Source organism: Suncus etruscus, chromosome 1 (assembly GCF_024139225.1).
Source record: "Suncus etruscus isolate mSunEtr1 chromosome 1, mSunEtr1.pri.cur, whole genome shotgun sequence".
Lineage (NCBI taxonomy): Eukaryota > Metazoa > Chordata > Mammalia > Eulipotyphla > Soricidae > Suncus > Suncus etruscus.
The window spans coordinates 7,844,550-7,865,323 of NC_064848.1; the positions used below are offsets into that span (position 1 = coordinate 7,844,550).

General features: G+C 47.0%; 1 protein-coding gene and 1 non-coding gene across 2 annotated transcripts in view; both read right to left on the reverse strand.

Annotated features, from left to right (window-relative positions):
- Positions 1-872: 872 nt before the first annotated feature.
- LOC126028510 (U6 spliceosomal RNA) lies at positions 873-974 on the reverse strand. The gene has a single exon (XR_007502439.1). It is a non-coding gene; the product is annotated as a U6 spliceosomal RNA (small nuclear RNA).
- Positions 975-17,114: 16,140 nt separating this feature from the next.
- TRIP4 (thyroid hormone receptor interactor 4) overlaps positions 17,115-20,774 on the reverse strand; it is a 67,683-nt gene continuing 64,023 nt past the window's right edge. Inside the window, exon 13 of the mRNA XM_049778674.1 lies at positions 17,115-17,376. Within this exon, the coding sequence (XP_049634631.1) occupies positions 17,309-17,376 (68 nt within the window). The 3' untranslated portion in view covers positions 17,115-17,308. The remainder of the gene's footprint in view (positions 17,377-20,774) is intronic.

Sequence of the window (20,774 nt, forward strand, 5' to 3'; positions counted from 1 at the left end):
CCCGTTATGTACTGTGTATTATGTACCACCACTCTGAGTTTTATTTTAGTATTTATTGATTTGGAGTTTTATCTCATGGTGCTCTGGTACCATGTAGTACTGGGGATCAAACCTGGGGCTTCTTTAGACATAAGATGAGCTACAGTCCTTTCTCTTGAGATGTGGGCAACCAGCAGTAAACAAGGGCTGCTCCTGGTTCTCTGTTCAGAGACCAGATATGATATAGGGGATTCAAACTGGGGTCAGCTGGAAGGAAAGCAAATACTTTAACCCTTCTATCTCTCTAGTCCAATCCTTACATTTTTTTTTTTTGGTGGGGCAGAGTTCTATACCTAGCAGTCTCAGAGATCACTTTTGATGTTGCTCAGATGATCATGTGCAATGCAGTGAATTGAACCAGGATTGGCTGTGCAACGAATCTAATCCACTGTACTATCTCTCTCCCATCTTGGGTTTTTTTTTGTTTTGTTTTGTTTTTTTGTTTTTTTTTTGGTTTTTGGGCCATACCCGGTGACGTTCAGGGGTTAATCCTGGCTATGCGCTCAGAAATCGCTCCCGGCTTGCGGGACCATATAGACGCAGGGGACTGAACCGAGGTCTGCCCTAGGCTAGCGCAGGCAAGGCAGACGTCTTACCACTTGTGCCACTGCTCCGGCCCCCACCTTGATCTCTTTTAAAGATGCTTTCTTTGACATCCTAAGTGGAAACTTCACTTCTAGTCCCAAATAATTTTTACCCAAATACTAGGTGGGTTTATCTGAGAAATATGTAAGGCTCGGGTTCCTTCTCGATTGTTCTTTTCTTTCTCTAATTAATATAATCCTAAGATCTCATGTGAGCTTTTATCTTCTTGGAAAATTTCTCCCCATTACAAAAGTAGATAGGAGATTTCTACGTGTCATCCTTGCACAGGGCCCATGCTAGTCTTCTCTGTATCATTCCAATTTTAGTATATATGCTTTCAAAGCAAGCATGATATGGAATTTCTGGGCAAGAGTAAAGATGAAAAGAAAAGGTTTTGTTCCTACAGCCCTTGATCAGATAGGCAAATACTGTGGGTTGTTTGTTGTGCAATTATTGACCAGGAAGTTGCCACTAAAAAGGTGCTTGAGAGGCCAGAGAAATACAACAGGGGCCAGTCAAGGTATTTCTTACACACCCCTCAGGTCCTGGTTCAAATCCCAGCACTCTATGGTTCCCTGAGCACCATCAAGAGGTCATTTCTGAGCAAAGAGCCAGGAACAGCCCTCGAGCATGGCAGGATGTGACCAAATTCCCAGCCTGAACTTCCCACAAAAAGATCCTTTAAGAAAGATGACAACGGAGGTGACAAGGAGACACTGGTGGAGGATCTTGGGCACACTGGTGGTGGTGATGCATGCACTCATTTTGTACACCAGCAGCATAAACAATGACACTATTTAAGAAAAAAAAAAACTAAAATACTAACATGATCATTTAAAAAATAAAAGGTGTTTGTGGGTCACATAGACTGAGTTAAGGCACTTGCCCTGAATGCAACTAGCACTGAAACAGTCCCCTGAGCACCTTCTCTAGGAGACAGCTGGGAGCACCACCGGGCGTGAACCAACCAACCAACCCCTACCCAAAACACTGCCTGAACTGGAGACAGCTAAACACACAGAGCACAGGCTTGCACAGGGATGGGAGTGTTGGGAAGGGGTTGGGTCCCATTCCTGGCATTGAATGATCCCCTGAGCCCCTCCAAGAGCCACTCCCAAGTAATACTGGATGTGATTCATCTTAGACCCCATAAGAGTCCCCCAACCATGTCTCGTCTGTCTAGGCACCCAACCATCCAACCGGGCCGGGGATGTAGCTCAGCACTGAAGCTCTAGGTTTGCTCCCTGGCAATGTGAGATCAAAAGAAATGCCAAGGGCAGGAGGGGAGGGGGGCTGTCTAGGCTGCGGCTGCTGTTCTCTCTTCTCTGATCCCGACTAGGGTTTTCAGTAGCATCCGTCAACAGACAGACAACACTTTCTTATGGGGGGGGGGGGGGGGGTATCTCTGGGAAGATAATTGCACGGGATGGCAATTGCAAGGGGTGTGTGTGTGGGGTGTGTATGTGTGTGTGTGTGTCCATCTCTGGGAAGATAATTGCATGGGATGGCAATTGCATGGTGTGTGTGTGTGTGTGTCTGTGTGTGTGTCCATCTCTGGGAAGATAACTGCACAGGATGGCAATTGCACGGTGTGTGTTTGGGGTGTGTGTGTGTCTGTCTGTCTGTCCATCTCTGGGAAGATAATTGCACGGGATGGCAATTGCATGGTGTGTGTGTGTGTGTGTGTGTGTGTGTCCATCTCTGGGAAGATAACTGCACGGGATGGCAATTGCACAGGGTGTGTGTGTGTGTTTGTGTCTGTGTGTGTAATTGCACGGGATGGCAATTGCACGGTGTGTGTGTGTGTGTGTGTGTGTGTCTGTGTGTGGTGTGTGTGTGTGTGTGTCCATCTCTGGGAAGATAATTGCACGGAATGGCAATTGCACAGGGTGTGTGTGTGTGTGTGTGTGCTAGTGTCTCTGTGCTCTCAAGGCAAGCACGACCTGGGATGCGGCGTCTCCTCCCCCCGGAACAAGGACAGCGTGTGCCTGTGGGCCGGGAGCCCCCAAGTCAAGTCGGGGGACGGCCAGAAGAAGAAGAAGAAGAAGGAGAGGAGGAGGAGGAGGAGGAGGCAGGAGCAGGAGCCGCGGCGCAGGCTGCAACATGGCTGGCTGGCCGGCCGGCCGGCCCGCCCGCCCGCCAGCGCCCTCGGCGGAGCCGCCGTGCCCCAGGTGCCGGGGGCGAGGGGCCCGACGCATTGTTCCTCCGTCCTGCGGCCGAGGGAGGGAAGGCGCCGAGAGAGGCCCAGGCCGGGCCCGGGCGGCGGGCGGGCCTCGGACCGCGGGAGGGAGGCCCGGGCGCCCACGGTGCGCCGCTCTCCGCGGGCCGGACAAAGCGGTGCGGGCGCGGCGCGGGGCTCGGGGTCCGGCGGCCCGCACGGGAGGCACGCGGCCCCGCCGGCCCTCCATCTTGCCCGGCGGCACAAAAGCGCCGCCTCGTCCGTCACTCACCGCCGCGCGGCCGCTCCCGGCGCCGCCGCCTCCGCCGCCGCCGCCGCCCGCCCGGGGAGGCCCCGGGCCGTCGCGCCGCTGCTACGGGCCGCCCGTCGCCGCCGCCGCCGCCGCCGCCGCCATCCGCGCCGCGGCCCCGCCGACCCGCCCGCCGCCGCCGCCGCCGTGCCCGAGCCGCGCGTCCCTCCGCGCCGGCCGCCCGCAAAGCCCGGACGCCGGATCCCGACTCCCGCTCCCCGCTCGCTCTCGCTCTCCCTCCGGCTGGAACCGCCGAGCGCCCGGCAAACCCGGAACCCGGACGCGGCCCGGCGGGGGAGCGAGCGGCTCGGGACGCGCGGCCGCCGCACGGAGCCCGGATTTGACCGGCGCGGAGGGCGGGGGCACGGAGTGGAGTGCTGGAGTGGAGTGGAGTGGAGTGGCGTGGCGTGGCGCCCGGCTCGCTCGCTCGCTGCAAAACCCGGCGCGGAGCGACGCTCGGAACGGAGCCGCCCCAGGCCCGCCCGGCTGGCACGCGGACCTAACGAACGAACGCGCCTTCCGCCTCGAGCGAGCGGCGACAGTGGTTGGGCCGGGCCGGCGTGCGAGCTCCGAGGGAAGGAGGGAGGGAAGGAGGGCGGGAAGGCGGGCTCTGGGGCACAGCCGCGCCGGCTGCTCCTCGCTGGCGTCCCCGTCCACGCTGCGCTCCAGCCCCCCCCGTGTTGCATCTGCGTGCAGCCTTTGTTCTCCGGGTTTTCGCAGCGTTGCTCTTTGCTGCTGCCCATGGCTAAGCCGGCTCTCTCTCCTCTCTCCTCTCTCTCTCTCTCTCCTCTCTCCTCTCTCCTCTCTCCTCTCTCCTCTCTCCTCTCTCCTCTCTCTCTCTCCTCTCTCCTCTCTCCTCTCTCCTCTCTCTCTCTCTGTCTCTCTCTGTCTCCCTCTCCCATCTCTCTCTCCCATCTCTCTCTTCTCTCTCTCCCATCTCTCTCTTCTCTCTTTCCCATCACTCTGTCTCTCTCTTTCTCTCTCTTTCTCTCTGTCTCTCTGTCTCTGTCTTTCTCTGTCTCTCTCTTTCTCTCTGTCTCTCTGTTTCTGTCTTTCTCTCCTCTCTCTTCTCTCCTCTCTCTTCTCTCTCTCCTCTCTTCTCTCTCCCCTCTCTCTCCTCTCTTCTCTCCTCTCTCTCCCCTCTCTCTTCTTTCTCTCCCATCTCTCTCTTCTCTCTTCTCTCTCTCCCATCTCTCTCTTCTCCTATCTCTCTCCCATCTCTCTACTCTCTCTCTCCTCTCTCCTCTCTTCTCTGTCCTCTCTCTTCTTTCTCTCCCATCTCTCTCTTCTCTCTCTCCCATCTCTCTCTTCTCTCTCCTATCTCTCTCCCATCTCTCTTCTCTCTTCTCTCCCATCTATCTCTCTCTCCTTCCCATTGCTAAGCCGGCTCTCTCTCTCTCCTTTCTCTCTCTCTCTCTCTCTCTCTCTCTCTCTCTCTCTCCTTTCTCTCTCTCTCTCCTTTCTCTCTCTCTCTCTCTCTCCCATCTCTCTTCTCTCTTCTCTCCCATCTCTCTCCTTCCCATTGCTAAGCCAGCTCTCTCTCTCGCTCGCTCTCTCTCGCTCTCTCTCTCTCTCTCTCTCTCTCTCTCTCTCTCTCTCTCTCACACACACACACACACACACACACACAAACACACAGACACACATCAGGTCTTGTTTTTTGTTTTTAGTTTTCTGGGTGTTTTTTTTTTATTAGCCCATGATAATTTTTCCCCCACCATTCATCTGCTTCCCTGGCACACGGGAGGAACTGAGCCTTTTTCACTTTCATGCACCCTCCCACCCACCTCTCACCTGCAACATTTTTTGGTTTGCTTTCTGTTTGGGGGCCACACCCCTCCCTCGCCAATTTGTCTTTTTTCCATCACCTCCTAACTCCACCTTTTATAGCAAACAGAAATTTAGCTGACATCTCATGGCTACCAATGTTTTGCTTTAGAGGTCACTTAGCGGGGCATGGGAACTCAGGGGGCCATATATAGCAGGGATAGAACATGGGTTGGCTGCATCCAAGGCAAGAGCCCTCCCTACCTGCTATACCACCCCCAGTTCTGCAATTCTATCTTTTTTTTTTTTTTTTTTTTGGTTTTTGGGCCACACCCGGTAACACTCAGGGGTTACTCCTGGCTATGCGCTCAGAAGTTGCTTCTGGCTTGGGGGACCATATGGGACACCAGGGGATCGAACCGCGGTCCGTCCAAGGCTATCGCAGGCAAGGCGGGCACCTTACCTCTAGAGCCACCGCCCGGCCCATCTGTCTTTTCTTTATCACGAAGAATTCTTCAATAGTGCTCAAGGGAGAGTATGTGACTAGAGAAATAGAGCCAGATTATAAAATCCCTTTCCTTTCCATCCGCACACACATGCAACTGGGAAGAGGGAGTGTTTTAGCTACAGACTATTCCAAGCCTGTCTGATTTAGGATGAATAATCTCACTGTATTGAGTTCTTAGGACCACTAGGACAGAAATGACATCAGGAGGGCACCAGGACAGAAATGATCTCACTACGACTTCTTGCCTTACACATGGCCACCTCAAACCATTGCTCCGTGACAAGAGTGATCTCTGACTGCAGCAGATCCCAAAATAGGGCCAGTCAAGATGTGGCCCCAACACCAACAATTAGGAATGGTTCCAGGAAACAGTAAATTTTAAATGTTTTGGGTATTGCCAGCAAGAGTTCTACTTAACAAGATGAGAACGTAGGGTTTATAGTGTTTTAAGATGTTATTTAATTAAGGGCTAACAGTCAAGTCAGACAAAGGACAGTGAATATTCCTACAGAGAACACCAGATTTTAGCCTGTTAAGTTCTCAAGCCTGAAAGAACCATTAAATTCTCAAGAAAAGGTGTTTCCGCCATCTTTCCATGCTGCCATCATGGGACACATGAATGTCCTGGCTGATCCCTCAAGAGCATCAACAACACAGAGAATAAAGGGAAGCTCCAGTTGCTCATCAGGCTGTGCTCCAAGGTCATTGTAAGTTCCTGATGGTGATGATGAAGCACAGTTACTTGTAAACTTGAAATCATTGACTTCAAAATTGTGAACGTCACAGGCAGGTTGAAAAAGTGTGGAATGATCAGCCCCAGATGTGATGATCAGCCCCAGATGTGATGATCAGCTCAAAGATCTAGAAAAGTGGTAGAATAGAAGCTAGACAGAGATTACAGTAGGTAGGGTGTTTGCCTTGCACATGTTTGACCCAGGTTTGATCCCCAACATCCCATATGGTCCCCTATGTTTTTTTTCCTGAATACAGATACATTACTCATTGTCAGGTGTGTGCCCCACCTACCCAAATAAGGCAGAATAACCTACTGATCTCATCAGTCAGTTTGACTTCATTGTATTGATAACTTCAGCTGGCATCATGGACAAAGATGAAAACACAAGAGGGAAAAACCTAAGATTTTTTTTTCTAGGAATATACCTCTAAATAAATATAAAGTCTTGATGAGAAGAATGTCTCAAGAAAAAGTTGTGCTTTACAGAAGCAAAAATGTTTTTTGTTTTGGAGCACACACAGATGAGGGGCTATTTCTAATGTGTTGTCAGGGAGTCACTCTGACAGTGATTAGTCACGTGATCAGCACAGTCATAGGGATCAGTGACGGTGACAGTCACGTGATCAGCAACTGTACTTAAGACTCTTTTGAGGTCTCTTCCTAGTCCCCAAAGGATATTTTTAATTTCTGCTTCCTGTTCCCCTAGACCAGGGACTGGCAAATTATGGTCTATATGACAGATTAGCTTACCTGTTTTGGTATGTCTCATTAGCAACAAATGTCATTTTACTTTTTTTTTCTTTTTGGGCCACACCTGGCAGCACTCAGGGGTTACTCCTGGCTCTGTGCTCAGAAATCGCTCCTGGCCAGCATGGGAGACCATATGGGATGCTGGGATTCGAACCACCATCAGTCTTGGGTTGGCCGCTTGCAAGGAAAACGCCCTACTAGTATGCTATATCTCCGGCCCTGTCATTTTACTTTCTTTCTTTCTTTCTTTCTTTCTTTCTTTCTTTCTTTCTTTCTTTCTTTCTTTCTTTCTTTCTTTCTTTCTTTCTTTCTTCCTTCCTTCCTTCCTTCCTTCCTTCCTTCCTTCCTTCCTTCCTTCCTTCCTTCCTTCCTTCCTTCCTTCCTTTCTTTCTTTTCTTTTTTTTTTTTTTTTTTTGGTTTTTGGCCCACACCCAGCAGTGCTCAGGCATTACTGCTCAGAAATAGCCCCTGGCAGGCACGGGGGACCATATGGGACGCTGGGATTCGAACCAACCGCCTTAGGTCCTAGATCGGCTGCTTGCAAGGCAAACACCACTGTGCTATCTCTCCAGCCCATCATTTTACTTTTTTTGGTTTTTGGGCCACACCCGGTAATGCTCAGGGGTTACTCCTGGCTATGCGCTCAGAAGTTGCTCCTGGCTTGGGGGACCATATGAGATGCCGGGGGATCGAACCGCGGTCTGTCCAAGGCTAGCGCAGGCAAGGCAGGCACCTTACCTCGAGCGTCACCGCCCAGCCCCAATTTTACATTTTTAAGTGGCTGAAAATAATAAAAGTATTTTATGCCATGTAAGTTATCTGAAATTCCATTTCCTTTTTTTGTATTTTTGTTTTTGTTTTTAGTTTTTGGGTCATACCTGGCAGTGCTCAGGGGTTATTCCTGGCTCTATGCTCAGAAATCGTTCCTGGCAGGTTCGGGGGACCATATGGGATGCCAGGATTCGAACCACCATTCTTCTGCTATCTCTCCGGGCCCCAACAAAATTCCATTTTCAATGTCTACAAGTAAAACTTTATTGGTTCATTCATATTATTATGAATATGCTACCCACCTCCTGCTTTGAGTTTCTAAGTTATTTGGTCTTCATAGAAAAAGTGTGTTGGGGCTGGAGAGATAGCATGGAGGTAAGGCATTTGCCTTTCATGCAGGAGGTCATCGGTTCGAATCCCAGCATCTCATATGGTCCCCCGTGCCTGCCAGGAGCAATTTCTGAGCATAGAGCCAGGAATAACCCCTGAGCACTGCTGGGTGTGACCCCAAAAATACAAAAAAAAAAAAAAAAAAAGAAGAAGAAAAAAAAAAAAGAAAAAGAAACGGGCCCGGAGAGATAGCACAGCGGTGTTTGCCTTATAAGCAGCCGATCCAGGACCAAAGGTGGTTGGTTCGAATCCCGGTGTCCCATATGGTCTCCCGTGCCTGCCAGGAGCTATTTCTGAGCAGACAGCCAGGAGTAACCCCTGAGCACTGCTGGGTGTGGCCCAAAAACAAACAAACAAACAAACAAAAAAAAAAAGAAAAAGTGTATTGACCCTTTTGAATATTACCCTGTAGAACTTTTTGACTCATGAAAATGTTCTGTCATTGCACTACCAAATTTATAATTCATTATTTCTAAGTGGCTGAACACTTGGAATATAGTTGGTATGATAGAAGAGTTGGTCTCTTCATTTAATTTAAATAACCATGGGCTGGAGCAGTAGCACAGTGGGTAGAGCATTTGCCTTGTACAAACGATCTGGACCTACCCATAGAGTTCAATTCCCAGCATCCCTGATGGTCCCATCTGCCTGCCAGGAGTAGATTTCTGAGCACAGAGCTAGGAGTAACCCCTGAGTGCCACCTGGTGTGGCCCAAAACAAAACAAAAAAATGTAATAAGCTAAAAAAAAAAAATCCACCTAAATAGATTTTAGGGTAGACAGTTAAAATGAAGAGAAAAAGGATTATAATTCATAAAAAACCATTACTTGATAGTTACTGTAAAAGTGATCTTTAAAACCTACACTATTTTGGGCCAGGAGAGATACTACAGTGAGTCGGTTATTTGCTTTGCATGCAGTTGATCCAGGTTTGATCCCTGGTACTCCATGTGGTCCCCTTAGCCCTTGCCAGAAGTCATCCCTGAGTGCAGAGCCAGAAGTAAGTCCTGATCGATGCCCTGTGTGGGCCAAAACAAACAAACAAAAGCAAACATCTACTGGTGTGGGGTGGAGAGGGCAAATGGATTTATGTGAATTCACAGCTTAAAAGGAGAATAGGGAACTTTTTTTTTTTTTGGTTTTTGGGTCACACCCGGCAGTACTCAGGGGTTACTCCTGGCTCTATGCTCAGAAATCGTTCCTGGCAGGCTCAGGGAGCCATATGGGATGCCTGGATTTGAACCAATGACCTTCTGCATGCAAGGCAAACACACTACCTCCATGCTATCTTTCTGGCCCCAGAATAGGGAACTTTTTTTTGTTTGGTTTGTTTGGGTTTGGGTTTGGGTTTGGGCCACACAGGATGGTGCTTAGGGGTTATTCCTGGCTGCCTTCAGAAATTGATCCTGGCAGGTTTAGGGGACCATGTGGGATGCTGGGGGTTAGTCCTGGGTTTAAGTGCACCGCCCAGGGCTGGAGCAGTGGTGCAGTGGTAGGTGTTTGCCTTACACATGGCTGACCTAGGATGGACCGAGGTTCGATTCCCTGGTGTCCCATTTGGTCCCCCAAGCCAGGAGTGTTTCTGAGCGCATAGCCAGGAGTAACCCCTGAGTGTCAGCGGGTGTGACCCCCCTCCAAGAAAAATGTATAGACCTACCACTGTGCTATTACTCTGACCTCAGAATAAAGAACTTTTTTTTAATTAATATTTTATTTCTTTATTTTTGTTTGATTTGGGTGTTTTTTTGGGGGGTCACACCAGGCAGTGCTCAGGGATTACTCCTGGCTCTACACTCAGAAATCAGTCCTGGCAGGATCGGGGGATCATATGGGATGCCGGGATTCGAACCAGCGTCCTTCTGCCTTATCTCCATGCTATCTCTCCAGCCCCTAATATTTTTTTTTTTTTTTTTTTTTTTTTTTTTTTTTTTTTTTGGTTTTTGGGCTACACCCGGCAGTGCTCAGGGGTTACTCCTGGCTATCTGCTCAGAAATAACTCCTGGCAGGCACGGGGGACCATATGGGACACCGGGATTTGAACCAACCACCTTTGGTCCTGGTAGGCTGCTTGCAAGGCAAACGCCACTGTGCTATCTCTCCGGGCCCAGCCCCTAATATTTTTATTTAAACACCTTGATTACAAATATGATTGTGGTTGGATTTCAGTCATGTAGAGAACACCCCCCTTCACCAGTGCGACATTCCCAACACCACTGTTCCAAATCTCCCACCTCCCCACCCCTCCCCCACCTGTACTCTAGACAGGCTTTCTACTTCCCTTATTCATTTGCATTGTTATGATAGTTCTTAGTGTAGTTATTTCTCTAACTGCACTCACCACTCTTTGTGGTGAGCTTCATGTTGTGAGCTGGACCTTCCAGCCCTCTTCTCTTTTGTCTTTGAGAATTATTGCAAAAATATCTTTCATTTTTCTTAAAACTCATAGATGAGTGAGACTATTCTGCATCTACCTCTCTCCCTCAGACTTAGAATAAGGAACTCTTCATTCTTTCTCCAAATAACAAAGCAAGAAAGTAAAAGAGAAAAGGCAAAATATAACCATTGCTTACTCTATTTCAAACAAGATGGCAAAGTTAAAGCAACCTTGATCCTGACAGCAGGATTCTAGGTTCGTATCTATCTTACACTTATATACTTATGATTAAGGCTGGGTCCAGCCTGCAAAGAGAAAACCAAAACAAGAATCCTTTAGGCGCCACAAAAGTTAAGGACCACAGAACCAACTATCCAAAGGGGGCACAAACATTAAAGCTCTAAAGAGAACCCAGCTCAGATAAGCGAAACTTCCCTGTGGTCCAGTGATGCTAGTTTGAGGGTACTGGTATAAAATGCTGTAAAGCACTTGGTAAATTTGTCCTCAGACTGCTCGGAATTTCCGTGAGGTTTTAAATTATGCTATTCAGCACTGTGCAACTGAAGGCCTCTATCCCCTAGTCTCCAACACTTCCCCATCTCAATAAATCAAAGAGGAGCCTTATACCACCACCACATGAACTCCAGACAGGCTTTTTCAGTCTAACTATGAAAAGGAGTTTTCAAATTACCCCACCATTTATTCAAAAGGCTCCAAATGCATATTTGCATGCTGAGATTTTCTTTTTCTGTTTTTTGTTTTTGGGCCACACCCTGTGGCATTCAGGGGTTACTCCTGGCTCTGCTTTGAGAGATCACTCCTGGCAGGCTTGGGGGAACCACAGGGGATGGATGCTGAGGATTGAACCCAGGTTGGCAGTGTGCAAGGCAAATAACTTACCTGCTGTGCTATCACTCTGGCCTAAGGTGAATTCTTAAAACCATGTTCTGGGGTCAGAGGGTAACACAGCAGATAGGGCAATTTGTCTTGCATGTGGCTGAACTGGGTTCAGACCCCAGTTGAATATGATCCCCAAGTCCATAGGAGTGATTACTGAGTGATTACAGCCAGGATGTACTCCCTGAGAGCCACTGGGTTTGGCCCCCAAAACAAACAAAAATCAAGGTTCTCCTAGAAGACTATTATCACAGCACACAAATGGCTTTAGAACCTGAACTTTGGCAGTAGCTGATGTTTTCTTTTCTTTTGGAGGAGCAGGGGCATATTTGGTGGTGCTCTGGGGTTACTCCTGGTTCTGTATTCAGAAATTACTCCTGGGGCCGGAGAGATAGCTAGCTCAGTGGTAGGGTGTTTGCCTGGCATGTAGCAATTCAGGATGAAGGGTGGTTCGAATTCCAGCATCCCATGTGGTCCCCCGAACCTGCCAGGCACTACTTCTGAGCGAAGAGCCAGGAGTAACCCCTGAACACCGCTGGGGGTGTGACCCAAAAAACAAAACAAAACAAAAAAAAAAAACAGAAAAGGAAAGAAAAGATATTTCTCCTGGTGTGGGGAAGGAGGGAGATGGAGAGCATTGGTGGTAGGAATGTTGCACTGGTGAAGGGGGGGGGGGGTGTTCTTTTTTTTTTTTTTTATAACTAAGACCCAACTACAAACATGCTTATAATCATGGTGCTTAAATATTAAAAAGAAAAAAAGAAAAAAGAAAATCACTCCTGGATAAGCTTACAGGATCTAACCAAAATCATTCATATGTAAAACAAGTGACTTATCTGGCCCCACTCCCAATGTTGTTTTCTTTTTGTTTTTGCTTTCGGGCCATACCCAGAGGTGTTCAGGGGTTACTCCTGGCAGTGCTTGGGGGACCATATGGGATGTCAAGGATAGAATCTGCGTCTGCTGCGTACAAGGCAGCTTTAACCTGCTGTACTATCACTCTTTGGTCCTTTGTTATGCTTTTTATTTTCTACTCTATAAAAGCTTGACAAACATGTATGGATGTTTTCTTTGGACAAGTACGCACACTATCCCGACAGAAAATTAATTCAGGGGGCCGGAGAGATAGCATGGAGGTAAAATGTTTGCCTTGCATGTAGAAGGTCAGTGGTTCGAATCCCGGCATCCCATATGGTCCCCTGAGCCTGCCAGGAGCGATTTCTGGCATAGTGCTGGGAATAACCCCCGAGCGCCACTGGGTGTGACCAAACAAACAAACAACAAAAGAAAATGAATTCAGACTCCTCTGGTACTAGGCTGTTCAAATAAAAAGGCACATACACATTGTTCTCTCCCACTCTACACCTCCTGCTGATTTTTATTTAGATATTTAGAAAATTTGGGCCCAGAGAGATAGCACAGTGGTGTTTGCCTTGCAAGCAGCCAATCCAGGACCAAAGGTGGTTGGTTCGAATACCGGTGTCCCATATGGTCCCCCGTGCCTGCCAGGAGCTATTTCTGAGCAGACAGCCAGGAGTGACCCCTGAGCACCGCCGGGTGTGATCCAAAAACCAAAAAAAAAAAAAAAAAAGAAAATTTAATAGGACTAGAGGTCAGTGGAAGTAAAACACACACCACATGTATGAGGCCCTGGGTTTGATCAGTACCACACCAAAGAAAAAATATGGGGGCTTGAGAGATGAAGATCGTGCATGTAGCAGATCTGGGTTCAACCCCAGATACCAGATATGGTCCTCCAGCCACACCTGAAGCGATCCCTGAGCACAGAGCCAGGTGTGGCCCAAAACAAAATGAGAAAAAAAGACTCAAGAGTGTTCCAGCACAGAACTCAGAGGTTGCTAATGCTTGTTTGCTCGTTAAACTATTCATTGCAAAGCAAACCCAATGGGGCTTCATTACTAACTCTGTAGGGTCAGTAGGAGTCTAGAAAGAGACATTTTTCCTAAGAGGTGCTTTTAGTTGTCCTTCACACATCCAACACAGAAGCTGAACCAGGCAAGTGAATACTGTATGCCTGCATCAGTAGAACAAGAAGTAGGTGGATTTCCCCTGGGAATCTGGAGTGATCAGGCCCTGAAACACTTAAATGCCTAGAGCGATGCAACAAGCAGGGTTCACAGCTGAGTGAACATCAATGCATAATGAGTGCAATTAAACCCATTGTGCATTTTAATGCAAATAAATGCTGAATATGAAGGATTAAAGAAAGGGGAAATTAATCTTTTTCATAACACAGGGTACTTTTCTTTCTCTCCCTTCTGCTTTCTTTTTTAAGTCAAGCACACAACTGCTGGAGGGAATCCAGCTTCCACAGTGTGGTGGTGCTGCCTTATAAAAAGCAGAGCATTGCACATTTAAGATCATAAATTTCCTGAGGGTGCTGGCAACTGAGATTCTGACAGCTCTACTGAACAGCCTCTGAAAAAACTGAGCGGGGTCAAAATGGCTTGTAAAATATCTCACTTCAAACCAACTTCCAATTTTCTAGATTTCATGACTTCTTGGGCTGTGGATTGTTTAAAGAGTTCGGTTTGGGGATTTGGGGGTTATTTGATTGCCTTTACTAAAGGGATTTTATTCTCCAGCGGTTCTAGTTGCCCTAGCTAAGTGATACTTTTGCAACAGCAGCAAAATCAAAATGATCTCGTTTGATATAGTCTTATGTTCTAACCTCCTTAACCAAAGAATAAATTAGCAGCACCTCTTCAAGTATTCATGCCGGCCAATATAGTTACTCGAGAGTTAGTTTGTTCTGATTTTTTGTTGTTGTTGTTGTTGTTGCTTTTTGCAAGTTACTCAGCCTTTTAAGTCTGTTCCTATCAAGAGATGTTGGGCTGGGGCCAGGGATATGGCCGAGACTTTGCAAGCAGGAGGATCTGCTGGATCCCTGGCACTCTTGTGATGCTCCGAGTACAGCCAGGTTTAACACTCAAGTAAGTGGAGAGGCAGGAATAGCCCAAGTGCTAGTGGAATTGACCACAAAACAAAACACCAAGATATGTGGGACTGGAGCAGAAAACTTGCTGAAAATCTTTTTTTTCTTTTTTCTTTTTTTGTTTTTTGGGCCACACCCATTGTTCAGGGGTTACTCCTGGCTGTCTGCTCAGAAATAGTTCCTGGCAGGCACAGGGGACCATATGGGACGCCAGGATTCGAACCAACCACCTTTGGTCCTGAATTGGCTGCTTGCAAGGCAAATGCCGCTGTGCTATGTCTCCGGGCCCTGAAACTCTTTTTTCTTTTCCTTATTTTATATATATACACACATACATACATACATATATATATATATATATATTATATTTTGGCTTTTGGGGCCACACCTGGCAGCGTTTAGGGGTTACTCATTTCTCTGTTCAGAAATCACTCCTGGCAGGCTCAGGGGACAATATGGCACGCCTGAGATGGAACCCAGGTCTGTCCTGGGTCCACTGCATGCAAGACAAATGCCCTACAGCTGTGCTACCCCTCCAGCCCTCATTAATTCAGTTTAGCTCATTTAAACATCTAATTTCTAACCACCTGCATCTTTGTCTTAGTCATTTTCTTTATAATTTAAATGTGTTTTGTTGTCTTTCAGAGTTAATATTTTCAATTGCAAAATGTTTTACTGTGTATTTTAATGTACTTAGCCTGTTTTTAAAATGTATGTTATGCATGTATGCTGAAGTACTTGTGTATAGGAAAAATATAGGAACAGTGAAGTTCCCCCAATATAGTTTAAAAATATAGGAACATGAAAGTTCCGAAATAGTGCTTGGTAAAAAAGCATTAATAGAATTTTAGGTTACAGGTGTAAAGTATATTTTGCAAATGATATGTTTTTGAAAAGGGCTGGTATATTAATTTTCACTTTATTACGTTGGCGCATGAAAATATTTAAAAAAGGGGGAAATGTGGTGTACCCCAAGACCCACCCATATCTGGGAGGAGTTTTGGGAACCGGATAATAGGTGTAACTACCTGCAAGACCTCCCATTTCTGGGAGGGGTCTGGAAAAGGATAGATAAACCTCTGAGCCAGGGGATTCGGCCCTTTTTTTTGCCCTTTTGCCGTTTCTCTTTTGGCCCGGCTTGGCTTCCTGGCTTTTGGATCTTTGGGCCGCATGGAGCCCAAAGGGAAGATGGCTAACAGGAGATAAGATGCAGGGCTAGCAAAATATAGCTGAATGCTTAAAAGGTTGACATAGGCCACACACCTGTGGTGGCTAGGGCATAAATAAAGATGATTCTTCCTGAAGGCTGCGTGTGAGTGAGTGATTTCACCTGGGCCTGGAACTCGCCGGCTGCATGGAGGTTGCAGAGCCATGTGGGCTGGATGGTATCCTCCACCATCGAGCCTCATCGTTAATTATTTCCTGCAACAATAGGTTTTTTTTTTGTTTGGTTGGTTGATTTTTGGGCCACACCTGGTGACATTCAGGGATTACTCCTAGTTCTGCGCTCAAAAATCGCTCCGGGCTTGGGGGACCCTATGGGATGTCGGGGGATCAAACCCTAGTCTGTCCTAGGTCAGCAACGTGCAGAGCAAATGCTCTATTGCTGTGCCACCACTCCGGCCCCTCATTATAGGTTTTTTTGTTGTTGTTGTTGTTTGTTTATTTGCCCCCCCCATTATAGGTTTTTTTTAAACAAAGGATTTCCCAAATATCCTAATACTCTATAAACAATCACATTGGTTGTTTATTTTTTGGACAACATCCCAGCAATTCTCACTCCTACTCCTGTAAGCCAAGAGTACACTAGTAAGGCAGGCTTATCCTGGTTCTGTGCTCAAGAGTCACTCTATTTTATGGGGGGAGAGAAGACATTTTAGAGGCACACATGGCTATATTCAGGGCTTACTCTCGGCTCTGTGCTAAATGATCACTCCTACCAATGTTATGGGAACCATATTGGGTGTCGGGGAATGAATCTCATTCCCCTACCAGCTATACTATCTTTCTGGTCCTACCAGGAATCACTCTTTTTGTTTGTTTTCTTTGGTTTTTGGGTCACATCCAGCGGCGCTCAAAGTTACTCCTGGCTCTGCACTCAAAAATCGCTCTTAGCAGGCACGGAGGACCACATGGGATGCTGGGATTCTAACCACCATCCATCCTGCATAGGCTGCTTGCAAGACAAACACCCTACAGCTGTGCTATCTCTCTGGCCCACCGGGATCACTCTTGAAGAGGCTCAGGGAATCATACGGGTTCTCAGGTTCAAACCTAGGTCATGTGCAAGGCAATCACCCTAACCACTATACAACCACTCCAGCCCCAGGCTACCACTTTGAAAAGACACTTTTCAATTTTTTTTTTTTTTTTTTTTGGTGGTTTTTGGGTCACACCCGGCAGTGCTCAGGGGTTATTCCTGGCTCCAGGCTCAGAAATTGCTCCTGGCAGGCACGGGGGACCATATGGGACGCCGGGATTCGAACCGATGACCTCCTGCATGAAAGGCAAACGCCTTACCTCCATGCTATCTCTCCGGCCCCTCAATTTTTCTAACTACAAATTTTTTGTTTGTTTGTTGTTTGGGTCACATCCAGCAGTCCTCAGGGGTCACTCCTGGCTCTATGCTCAGATATCGCTCCCCACAGGCTCAGGGGACCTTATGGGATGCCAGGATTTGAACCACCATCCTTCAGCATGCGAGGCAAACGCCCTATCTCCTATGCTATCTCTCTGGTCCCTTCTAACTACAAATTTAAGCCTTAAGAAAAGTAATTTACAATTCATTCCTTTCCCTTCTTAATACTATTTAAAGAAAAATGGCAAAGACTTAGAAGTTTTAAAATAGCTTTTAATAAAGTATTCAAAGGTTTTGATCTGCTTCTATACAAAGGTAAGAATCCCACTACCTAAGAAAAATATACAGATTTTGTTAAGAGTTAATATTCCGAGAGATTTGAGGCTGACATGAAACCTTTAGATTTCTACTGTTTCAATTCCAAAGGACCGTGGATAGCAATTTCAGTACACAAAACTCCACACTGCTGTTGAGTCCCTTTTCTCCTGGGTCAGACAGCTTTATTCTGCTTCATTAACCCCTTCTTTGCTCCTTGATGGATCTTGGGATCCAGTTTCCCTGAAAGGAAAAAAAAGAATGCTCATTATGTTTTTATTTGCAATTTGCAATGCAAATTTTTCATGGCCTGTCAGGTCTTTTGGTTAATGTGTTCCTGTCACATTCAATTATGTGGCTTTGGGACTCAGACACTTTCAAACTTCAGAATTTCATTCTGCTAAAACAGAGGTGGTAGTGGGAATTCCACAGGGAAACACAGTGCATGTACCCATGTCCTGTCCTCATTGGTTTAGAGAAGCAAGAAGACTGATACTTTAGATACTACAGAGAAAAGAAACATCATATTTTCTTTATTCTTTTTTTTCCCTTTGGACCATATCTGGTGATGCTCAGGCAGTTACTCTTAGCTTTATACTCAGGATTTACTCCTGGCTGTGCCTGGGGGACCATCTGGGACACTGGTGATCAGACCTAGGTTGGCCATGTGCAAAGCAAGCAACCTACCCACTATAAGATCACTGTAGTGTGAAAACATCATATTTTCCCGAGTATTTGACACTAAGTGTTTAAAAGACTACGCATAAAGAACCAGACATGGCACTTCACATAAGGGGAAAGCCATTCCTTTGACCTGTTTATTCACTGAGTAAGTGCAATCATGGAACTCCTGCAGTGAAAAGAGCAATTTGCCTCACCTCTACAGCTTGGCATCCCCAGGGGAATTATCTGACAGCACAGTAGTGAAGGCTTGGCTGTCAAAGGGCCTATCACTAGCTAAGAGAAACAAGGGTTACATGCTGTATGACTCTTGCAGCATTAAACTTGGAAGCACAAGCCTCTCTGCTCCTAGGTGGCCCTAAGGAGCCTTTCACTGATGTGGTCACTGCATTCTGACCCATCCAAGCTCCACAGACAGCTGGGGTGGCAGTTCTAGGAGCTGCCATCCATATCCTAAAGAAAAATCTCTATCTGCATGGCCTGAAAAGAGAAACCGGCAAGATGCTTCCTCCCACAAAAAAGTCATGTGAGGGGGGCTGGGCTGGGTGGCGCTGGAGGGTAAGGTGCCTGCCTTGCCTGCGCTAGCCTAGGACGGACCGCGGTTCGATCCTCCGGCATCCCATATGGTCCCCCAAGAAGCCAGGAGCAACTTCTGAGCGCATAGCCAGGAGTAACCCCTGAGCGTCACAGGGTGTGGCCCAAAAAAAACCAAGGAAAAAAAAAAAGTCATGTGAGAAGTCGGAGTGATAGGACAGTGGGTAGGGTGCTTGCTTTTCATGCCATATTTGATGCTAACATGCCAACCCATGTTTGATCTCTGGCATTCCATTTGGTCCCCCAAACTCCCATCAGGAGTGATCCCTGAGTACAGACACAGAAGCAAGCCCTGAGCACCACTGGGTATGGCTTCCCTATGGAAAAACAATTAACTTAGCTGAAAATAAGTAAGGGAAGCTATACTTCTCAGACTTGGGACTTCAATTTCTTATTATTTATTAAATTATCCAAGTCTGGGGCCGGCACAGTGGCACTAGAGGTAAGGTAGCCTTGCCAGTGCTAGCCTAGGACGGACCACGGTTCAATCCCCCGGCGTCCCATATGGTCCCCCAAGCCAGGATCGACTCCTGAGCATCACCGGGTGTGGCCCAAAAAGGGCATTTGCCTCACACACGCTAGGTTCGATCCCTCGGCGTCCTATATGGTCCCCCAAGCCAGGAGCAATTTTTGAGCACAGAGCCAGAAGTAACCCCTGAATATCACTGGGTTTGGCTCAAAAACAAACAAACAAACAAAAAAAACCCAAAGGTTTTCTTAAAAGAATGACAAGCAAGAGGGCTACATTGAGTCCCAGGAACAAGTAATCAAGGAAAATATGTAAGTTATGACTAAAATAAAGACTCATAGTATAGTAGATAAGGTGCTTGCCATGCATGCAGTTGATTCATGGTTGATCCTTGGCATCCATATGGTCCTCTGAGCACCAAGAATAATTCCGGGCCCGGAGAGGTAGCACAGCGGCGTTTGCCTTGCAAGCAGCCGATCCAGGACCAAAGGTGGTTGGTTTGAATCCCGGTGTCCCATATGGTCCCCCGTGCCTGCCAGGAGCTATTTCTGAGCAGACAGACAGCCAGGAGTAACCCCTGAGTACTGCCAGGTGTGGCACAAAAAAAAAAAAAAAAAGAATAATTCCAAGTGCAGAGCCAGGAGTAAGCCCTGAGCATCATTGGGTATGCCCCCCTGACACGAAAATAAAATGTAATATAAAAGAAAGGTAATATAAAGTCAAAAACAGGCACTTAAGGCTAGAGAGATAATACAGAGGGTAGGGCATTTATTAATTTGAACCCTAGCACCACATATGGTGAGCCCTGCCAAGAACAACCTCTGAACACAGTGCCGAGATCAAGCCCTAAAAAAAAAAAAGAAAAAGAAAAAGGAGAGGGCTCTGAGCGATGGTATGGTAGGTTAAGGGAATTTGCTTTGCACATGACTAACTTGAGTTCAATCCCAGGGACCCCATATGGTCTCCTGAGATCCACCAGGCTGATCCCTGAGAGCAAAGCCAGAAGTAAACCTTGAACACTGACAAAAGTGTCTCAAAAACCAAACCAAACCAAAACACAGTAACAAAAATCACACACACACACACACACACACACACACACACACACACACACAAGATATTTCAAAAATAAAGTCCTTTGGGCCAGAATGATAGCACAGTGGATAGGGCATTTCTGCCTTTCATGCGGCCAACCCGGTTTCAATCCCCTGGCATGCCATATGGTCTCTTCAGTATCCGATATGATTTCCCAAGCACTGCCAGAAGTAATTACTAAGTACAGAGCCAGGAGTAACCTTTGAGCATCACCACGTGTAGCCTCAAAACAAAACAAAAAAGTCCTTAGTGTCAGAAAAAAAAGTGCCTTATTCTTAGAGTAAAGGCTGAAAAATAATGGATAAATAAAAATGATGCCATTGGCAACAGCCTAATATTGCCTTAAGGAGTTGTAGAGTGAAGCACAGTACATGCTTCTCCACCCTTCTTCCCACGTGCAGAATTGAATAAAAGCTTTAACACCAGAAAGCCAGTACTAGACTATAAGCTACATCCCTAAATGCAAAGCATACTTTTTTTTTGACTTATGAAAGATTGATTGGTTGATTGATTGATTGATTGCTTTGGGGGCCATGCCTGGTGGTGCTCAGAATTAACTCTTTTTTTTTTTTTTTTTTGGTTTTTGGGCCACACCCGGCGTTGCTCAGGGGTTACTCCTGGCTTTCTGCTCAGAAATAGCTCCTGGCAGGCACGGAGGACCATATGGGACACCGGGATTCGAACCAACCACCTTTGGTCCTGGATCGGCTGCTTGCAAGGCAAACGCCACTGTGCTATCTCTCTGGGCCCCAGAACTAACTCTTATCTCTGCACTCAGGATTACTCTTGGCAGTGCTCAAGG